Source organism: Sinocyclocheilus grahami, unplaced genomic scaffold (genome assembly GCF_001515645.1).
Source record: "Sinocyclocheilus grahami isolate Dianchi unplaced genomic scaffold, SAMN03320097.WGS_v1.1 scaffold54.1, whole genome shotgun sequence".
Lineage (NCBI taxonomy): Eukaryota > Metazoa > Chordata > Actinopteri > Cypriniformes > Cyprinidae > Sinocyclocheilus > Sinocyclocheilus grahami.
This window is the reverse complement of record NW_015505233.1, coordinates 3,326,549-3,335,293: the sequence shown is the minus strand read 5'-3', so window position 1 is coordinate 3,335,293 and position 8,745 is coordinate 3,326,549. Positions and strand designations below refer to the sequence as shown.

At 37.3% G+C, this 8,745-nt stretch overlaps 1 protein-coding gene across 3 annotated transcripts in view; it reads left to right on the top strand.

Moving 5' to 3' along the window:
• The window catches only part of add3b (adducin 3 (gamma) b), a 16,788-nt gene extending 8,374 nt beyond the window's left edge, over window positions 1-8,414 (top strand). For 2 of the 3 annotated variants that reach the window (XM_016269733.1, XM_016269732.1), the window contains exons 5-15: window positions 1,668-1,748; window positions 1,905-2,054; window positions 2,246-2,389; window positions 2,647-2,745; window positions 4,562-4,732; window positions 4,875-5,135; window positions 5,645-5,761; window positions 5,856-5,945; window positions 6,360-6,477; window positions 7,149-7,256; window positions 7,381-8,414. In XM_016269733.1, coding sequence (XP_016125219.1) covers window positions 1,668-1,748; window positions 1,905-2,054; window positions 2,246-2,389; window positions 2,647-2,745; window positions 4,562-4,732; window positions 4,875-5,135; window positions 5,645-5,761; window positions 5,856-5,945; window positions 6,360-6,477; window positions 7,149-7,256; window positions 7,381-7,703 — 1,662 coding nt within the window. In that variant the 3' untranslated portion in view covers window positions 7,704-8,414. The remainder of the gene's footprint in view (window positions 1-1,667; window positions 1,749-1,904; window positions 2,055-2,245; window positions 2,390-2,646; window positions 2,746-4,561; window positions 4,733-4,874; window positions 5,136-5,644; window positions 5,762-5,855; window positions 5,946-6,359; window positions 6,478-7,148; window positions 7,257-7,380) is intronic. The other variant, XM_016269734.1, reaches the window with a different exon arrangement.
• Window positions 8,415-8,745: the final 331 nt, after the last annotated feature.

Genomic DNA, 8,745 nt, shown 5'->3' with positions numbered 1-8,745 from the left:
CTCTCAAAATACGCAAATGGCTTCAAATCAAATCGCGTCTGCACTATAAGCGAGCTGCACTCTGCACAGTTGACACAGAAATTGTCACTTGCACAATCGAGGCAGTGTCACATCGTCACTAAAGTTTATAAATTGCATTACTTTTTAATTCTTGCCAGTGTTCTCGCAGCGCGCACACAGAATGCCAGGTTCACATTACTCCGTTTGCAGTGCATATGTGGTGTGTATTTTTCCCTCGCTCATGTTAACAGATGAATAAAGTGTGCACACTGCACACGGTTGCGGTCCAGCAGTGAGTTCAGTAGCGGTGCATCTGCAGCAGAGCAGAGATCGTTTCCATGCCGAGTCTATTTTTGCTGCGCTGCAAGCAAGAATTAAAACAACAGCGCATTGTTTGCAGTAAATATGAAAATGGATTGACACGAATATGTAGTAATTACACCATAAATGCATATTATTAAAGTACTGTGTTTCACAGTCAACACGTATGGCTTTTTGGCTAGGTTTAAAGGGAAAGAGCACTTTTAGATAAACAAGGCAATAATAGATGGCACTTGTGGAGGTAGGAAAACAAAGTTCTTTATGAACCGCAGGATTGCTTGTAATAAAGATTTCAATGCAAAAGGAAAGGCAGTAGAGCTGACTATTTCTGTCAATGGTTTACATGAGTAGTGACTGGTCTTTGTGGGAATGTCTACAAAACTGGAAGACTTTATGACTATATAAGCGGTAGGCTATTTTAGAAAGAAAAAATTTAAATATCAAAAAGAAGAATTAGGGAAATTCAATACATTATGAATAATTTATTGCTATAGAGTGAATAATATGTAATCATGTAATCAATAAAAAACTAACTGTAGTCTGATTCTGAGTATTTTAAAATGTAATTGAATAATTACAATTACTTCATTTTTGGAATATAATTACATAATCCAGATTACATGTAATCAGGTACTACCCAGTTCTGCACCTCAGTGATAGCTTTTGTACTTTTTTCTGACAGTGCGTGCTTCAATACATTCACTATTGATTTGCAAGTGCAAATGAATGAATTGAGACAGCTGTCCTCAAAAGTGCACTTCATGTAGGACATCACACTTTGCATCCTGATTGATGAAAAAACTTGAAATGTTATCTACCATTCAGACTGAAATGCATTTCCATATTTTATACATATAAATATGGTTTGCATCGAGTTTGTAAAAATCAAATGTCATGTTTTGTTTTTTGCTGTTTTGAAGAAGAAACATAGTTTGGTCCTGATTTTAGCTAATTCTGGCCAAGTGTCGCCCACTTAAAAAAAGGAAGAGGCCACCTTTACATGCTGTTTAACTGTGGATTTTTCTGGAATAGATTATGCCACAATACCAGACCAGCATGCAAAAATGAATTCAAAAAGTGGCAGGGCAGTCTTTGTGAACAGTTGTTTAGAAAACACTGTAAAAATAATGGCAATGTGTAAAGACCTTCTCTATATTCAAACAAAATATGTTATATATATTATCTGATAAATGACTTAATAAATAAAATTCAAACAAAATATGTATTATACATTATTTCACCATGTTGTATGTCTGATACCAACATTTATTATAATGTACTCTCTCTCTCTGTGTCTGTCTTTCTTTCGCTCTCTTTTACTCTTTCTCTGTTATTTTCTTCTCCAGCTGCGTATCAGTAAAGAGCAAGATCATATTCTTATTCTTCCTAAAGGACTGTCGTTCTCAGAGGCCACAGCAGCTAGTCTGGTACACACACCCACACACATCCTGAACATGAATTATGAAGTTGGAAACCCTGACAACTGAATATAATTACACCATTATATGTAATATGTGGAAGAATATATTAAATAAGGCAATAAATAATGTTTATCATTTCCTTGTAATGTTTGGTTTTCAAAGGTGAAGGTAAATCTGATTGGTGAGGTTGTTGATCAGGGAGCCACTGCATTACCTGTGAATGTTTTGGGATTCAAACCACATTCTGCAGTGTATTCTGCCCGACCAGATGCCAAATGTGTTATTCATACATACACACCAACTACAGCTGCCGTAAGTAATAACACACACACACACACAAGCAGTGTGTATATATATAGATATGTATGTCCTGCGGCCCCCTTGGAAGTTTGCTGAGGCCCCCTAGTGGGCCCCAGACCCTTAAAAAACATTGGCATAGACCCAGAATTCACCCTGCCTGTTAAAGTGTAACACACACATTGCAACTTCTGTATGTCCCGTAGGTCTCTTCTATGAAATGTGGCATCTTACCCATTTCCCATGAAGCTTTGCTGCTGGGGGAGGTGTCTTATTTTAGCTACCATGGTGATTTAGCCAACGAGCAGGAGAAGATGGAACTTCAGAAAGCTCTTGGTCCCAATGCCAAGGTGACAGTCTGTGAATTCTGCTACCCGTTGGCATGACAACCATTAGGAGTTCACTATAGTACAGCATGGCAAGGGAAAAATAGCAGATCCTCACCATTCCCAAGTTAAAATGTGCTTTAGAATTTTTTGTAAATTGTTGAATTTTGTTTTTATAGTTATAGTCATTATACAATCGCTTAGTATTATATTTATAGAAATATTTTGTGCATTACTGAATGCTGGAATCGCAACACTGATGTAATTCTGCTTGTTTTTAGGTTTTGGTCCTGAGGAATCAAGGTTTACTGGCATTTGGAGAGACGATAGAGGAAGCTTTTCATTATCTTTATCACAGCCACCAAGCTTGTGAGATACAGGTACAGGTAAACTGAAATTCAGACACATGCGAATATATAAATGAATACAAATACATACACTAAATGAAAAAGTAATATATATTATTTATATATATATATATATATATATATATATATATGGTATACATACTGGATTAAACTAAATCTGGAAAACACAGAAAATGGAATGGATTGGCAACCAAGCTGCCAATAATTTTTTTTCTTTTTTGATTCAAAGGCCCAGATCATTCCAGCTTTGTTTAAAGCACATGAAAATCTGACTTTTTATAATTGGGTCCCCGGTGCATCTACCAACCCAGAAAATGTCAAAAAGAACAACACAGTAAATTATTTTGGTAAGCCTTTTTCTGCAAGCTTTTAAAAAAATTAGCTTGTCAGTTTTTGCTTCCCCGTGACTTAGAAAAGGGATTTTATTATAATATTACCGCCCCTTAATCTGCAAGTTTACACCCACGGCGCAATCATTGTTTTTTCGCAAGTGACAACGGTATACCAGTTTTAACGCCATGGCGAAAGTTCAAGCAAAGTATGCTAACTGCTCTGTCTTTGGCTGCACTGAAGATCACAGAACACTATTTAGAGTCCCAGCCTCAGAGGAGACAAGAATGCCATGGATTTATTGATTTATTTACTGTATATTACGCTGCTGCCACGCATATCTAATATAAACATGCGGTTTCTTTCCCAGCTGTTTTTGTAACTCGCATGTGTTTTTAACATAAACTTGTGTGTATTTGACAGTTTATATAAGTGCAATAAGACATTAAAGATTTTTGTGTAGTACTAACATGCCATGTGACAGTCGATTTCTGTGTGCGGGAATCTGATCTGATATGCACTCAGAAAACCGTATATATATCAGAAGTTTAAACCAATATAGTTTAAAACACATGATTTCAGTGCAATAGACATGATAATCAAAACCAAACACATATTTTTTGGCAGAATATCTGATGTACGAGCAGCAGCACATTTGCATTTAAAGAGACATTCCCCCTTTGTGGGGAAGTCGTGGCCTAATGGTTAGAGATTTGGACTCGTAACCCAAAGGTTGCGAGTTCGAGTCTCGTACCGGCAGGGATTGTATGTACAGCACTCTCTTCCACCTTCAATACCACGACTGAGGTGCCCTTGAGCAAGGCACCGAACCCCCAACTGCTCCCCAGGTGCCGCAGCATAAATGGCTGCCCACTGCTCCGGGTGTGTGTTCACTGCTGTGTGTGTGCACTTTGGATGGGTTAAATGCAGAGCACAAATTCCAAGTATGGGTCACCATACTTGGCCACATGTCGCTTCCCTTTCACACAATCGAACCAAACCTGTCTTGTTTGGTTCGATTGAATCGAACTCAAGTTCGTTTCCCCCCATCTTTTGGGCAGGTGTGAATACAGCAATCGCATTCAGGTGCGAACCAAACAACCGTACCGAGACCCAGATGAAGAGGTGATCTCGGTCCGCTTCCAAACGAACTCTGGTACAGTTGAATAGATAAACCAATGAAAGGATGACCTTAAACACACATGTGGTTTTGTTTACAGTTTCTAGTTCACTTGCAAAAAGGGCAGTGTGAAAGCGAACCACACCAAACCAAAAAAATCAACATTGTATTTGGTCCGGACCAAAGCAAGTGAACTAGCGGACGTTCCTGGTGTGAATACACCCTTACAGACACATTCTGGGGACACCTGAGACTTACATATTACATCTTGTAAAAAGGGGCATAATAGGTCTCCTTTAAACTCTGCCAGTAGATTTATAGAGTGGTTAAACTGTCATCCAACATCATCTCTGTCTTTCTGCCTTTGTTTCTCTTCAGGTTAACGCTCTGTTATGTGCGGGTGGCGTTGACAACCTGTGCGTGTTAGACAGAACAAGTCTGAAAACTGCTCCTACGAAAAATCCCAGTGGACAAATGCCAGACGGACATATCAGATGGAGGGTTGGAGAGGCAGAATTTGAGTCGCTTATGAGGATGTTAGATAACTTAGTGAGTGGTCTGTGAGCTAATCTATACCAGATGTGTTAGCAACGTTTAAATGTTGTCTTTTTGACTCCATTAAGCATGTATTATTAAATATTTAACAGTAATAAACAATAGTGATAGCTAACATGACACCGTGTGTTTCCAGGGTTACAGAACAGGTTACACTTACCGGCATCCCATAGTTAAAGAGAAGCCTCGACACCACAACGATGTGGAGATCCCAGCGACCGTCACAGGGGTGGGACTAGAGGAAAAGGACGTCTTTCCACAGAGTCCGTTGCATTTCCTGGCACAGAAGCGGGATAGAGAAAGGATACGATGGCTGAACTCACCAAACTGCTACTTAAAAGTCAATGTACCTGAGGAGTCCATCAACGGGACCTGCAGCCCCCGGACCAAAACCGTGGTATCCTTGCATATGATCATGTACAAACATATTTGCAAACAACATTGAGGGTTTCACATGGCTGTGAATCAGTATTATCTATAAATTCACTTCATCAACTTAATGACTATAAAGTCAGTGTTCAGTGTTGTTAATCAATGATCAGTATGGAAGCATGTTACCGCCTCAGACTAAAAAAATAAGATATATAATTGAGATATATTTCAAAGTAATAAATAATGACATAATATACACAGATTTATGAAAAAAGACACAAACTAAGTCACAGATATTTTTTCCCTTTTTTAACTTTTTTATTTTTGAGGGAAAATGAGCTTCTGTAGATCAGACCAGTAGAGTAGAAATACTTTTTTTTTTTTTTTAATCTTTCATGAACTTTTATTGTTAAAATATTATTTAAATATTAAAAATATAATAAATAAAACATTTTTACTATATTTTCACCTGTTTTATGTATGTGTTTAATATTCACTAATAATTCTTCAATTCATTATTTCTTTCTTTTTTAGTGGATGAAGTCAGAAGAGTCAGGCAGCTGCAAGGACACTCCAATTAGGATTGACGACCCCAACCAGTTTGTCCCACTTAATACTAACCCCAGTGAAGTACTGGAAAAAAGAAATAAGGTATTTTGAGAGAAAGAAAATACAGACTGAACAGACTGTGTCCACAGATTGTGTTCTGTACACTAAAGCACTGCTTTGTTTTGTGCTGGTTTAGATTCGGGAGCAGAACAGTGCAGATCTGATGACAGCTGGACCCAAATCTCAGCTGCTGGCAGACATTGTTATTGACAAGCCTCCTGGACCAGTGCGTAACTACACCAATAAATCCAACACGAACACGAGTACCAGTCAAACTCCCTTTAAAAGTACACTTTAAAACTTTTCCAGTGTAACAGTACTTTTGAAAGGTATGTTAAAAAGTATGACACTCACATGAGATGAAACCTCAATAACATCAGCAACCTAGAAGAAGCTGTTGTACTCTATGTAGGGTCTCCATGAAATCACGACATGAGTCCCTACATAGAGTACAACAGCTAAATTCTACTGCAATGTGACCTTATTTCATATTTTAAACTTTATCTCACAATTACCTTTTAGATTTTTTAACTCTGAGGCTGAAACAATTTAGCATGAAGTCCAAAACCACTGGCGTGGCAAAACATAAAGAAAAATTACACAATTGTCAGTCAATCCCTTTGCCATTATTATTTTTCAGGCATTCATCTACGAGGATGAGAAGCAGACAGCTACTCTACCACCCAACCCTTTTAACCAATCAGAGGCAGAGATACAGGAATACACACAAACTGTGGAGAATAAGAACAGCCAATCAGGTACACGCACACTCTGCATACAAGGACACAGAATGTAACAACCAACTACCAACAACTAGATTATTTTTTGAAAGAAATTAATACTTTTATTCAGCAAGGACACAGTAAATTGAGCAAAAGTGTGAGGAAGAAGATTTTTTTACTTCAAATAAATGCCGTTCTTTTGAAATTCATATTCATCAAAGAATCCTGAGAAAAATGCAGCAAAAATATTATAGAAATATATATCTGTTTTCAACATTGATAATAATAAGAAATGTTCCTTGAACAGCAAATTAGCATATGAGAATGATTTCTGAAAGACCATGTGATGCTGAAGACTGGAGTAATGGAAATTTTAGCTTTGACATCGCAGGAATAATTTACATATTAAAATATAAATCAGTATGACAACATTGTCATATTACTATTTTTTTATGGTATTTTTGATCAAATCAGTGCATTCTTGGTGAGCATAAGAGACTTGTTTCAAAAACATTCAAAAATCTTCCCGACCTCACATCTTTGAACAGTAGTGTATATAATTATTTCGTTTGCCAGTCCATTCCATTTCCTGTAAGCTCCATACTTTCCATCTCACGGAGATGTTGCTGCTTCCCTACCTTCAAAACCTCAGTTTAAGCACTGTGTTTTATTTGGCTTTTTAAAATGATGTTTTCTTGACATACAAGCTCTTCCGTCAGAGGCTGATGAGGAATTCACAGATGGAGAAATGACTACATATGACGGCTCCACCATGTCCCTGTCAATCTCACCTCTCATGAGCCCTGAAAGAGGAGGTATAGATTCTCTCATATAATCTCACATATCATCACACTGGTATTTGATAACCAGATTATTTGCAGTTTTATGGTTTTGGGCTGGACAACCTCATGCTGAAAGGTCTCTTCCTCTCGTTCTCAGACAGTCTTTCAGCTCTGCTGCAGAGCAGCGATGGCGATGACCTGACGCAGGATGATGACCTCACTCTACAGGTCACAGAGCTCAGCATCACTAAAGAGATGCAGGTCTCCATAACAACCACCGTTGCCAACAACATTTCAGTCACCAGCTCTTCTGAAAGTCAGCCAAAGACACCCAAAAAGAAGAAAAAGAAGTTTCGTACTCCTTCCTTCCTGCGGATGAGCAAAAAGAAAGAGAGAAGAGACAAGGAGAAAGGAAAAGACAAAGAGAAGGAGCAAGAAGAAAGGGAGATAGAAGAAGAAAAGGAATGCAAGAAGGACTGAGTAAATGTGGCTGTGCAGGGGCTTGTGGGTAATGTATTTTCAGCAGGGCCAAATGTAAAAATGCGATGGCTAGCAGAGACAGGGATAGTAACATCGAAGCAATGACTTTTGTGATTGCAAAACATAATATTTCAACACTTTTTGCTACAGCTATATAAACAACTAAATAGCCTAAGAATATCCTCCTACACTTTTATAAACTGTACATAAATGCACACAATATCAGCAGACTAAGTGAAAAATTTGAATCCTTATTCACAGCCCTAAACACTGAACATGAGAAGTATCGGAAATATTTTAATGGCTCTACATTGTTTTGTAGATGAATTGATATTGTGTGCCAAATTTATCAGGTGACAGTGAATTGTATGAAAGAATGTGGGCAATTGAATTCCTGTGTATTAGGAATATTAAAGTATTAAAATAGTTTTTAAATGGGAAACAGCCATTCAGTGTGATATGAAGCTTTGTTGGTTTGTAAATGGAAATGTGGTTGATAACAGATTGTTATTCTATTAGTAGTTTGATTGACTGATTATGTAATAGGGTATAACCATTATGTTAATTACACTATCAAATACATGGATTTTAATTTTTTGTGCTGTAATTGTTAATAGTGATGTTTTCACCAATGCGTTTTTGTCTTCCATGGTCAAATACTGCTTTTGTAATTTGCAGTCTCATGGTCGTGTGTAAATGTAACATTTCTGAAATAAAAGTGTGCTACAATTTATGAAGGAAATTAATAATTTTATCATACAGATGTCAGCTGGAAAACTATTTGAATAAAAAGAAAAACAATAAATCACAAATTGCTGTAGAAATGTCAACAAACCAACATTTATTTCTCTCAAATATGTAAATATACAAAACTGAAAAGCAAACGTAACAACAAATGGACTGCAGCAGAATGCTTATTGGACACAGAGGTGGAGAGAGCAAAACAAAAAACTGCTTAATCTGTTCAAAGACACCAGTATTCCCTATCTCCACTATGTATGAGGGAAGCCAGTGCTTTCCATGTATGCTTGTTCAACACATT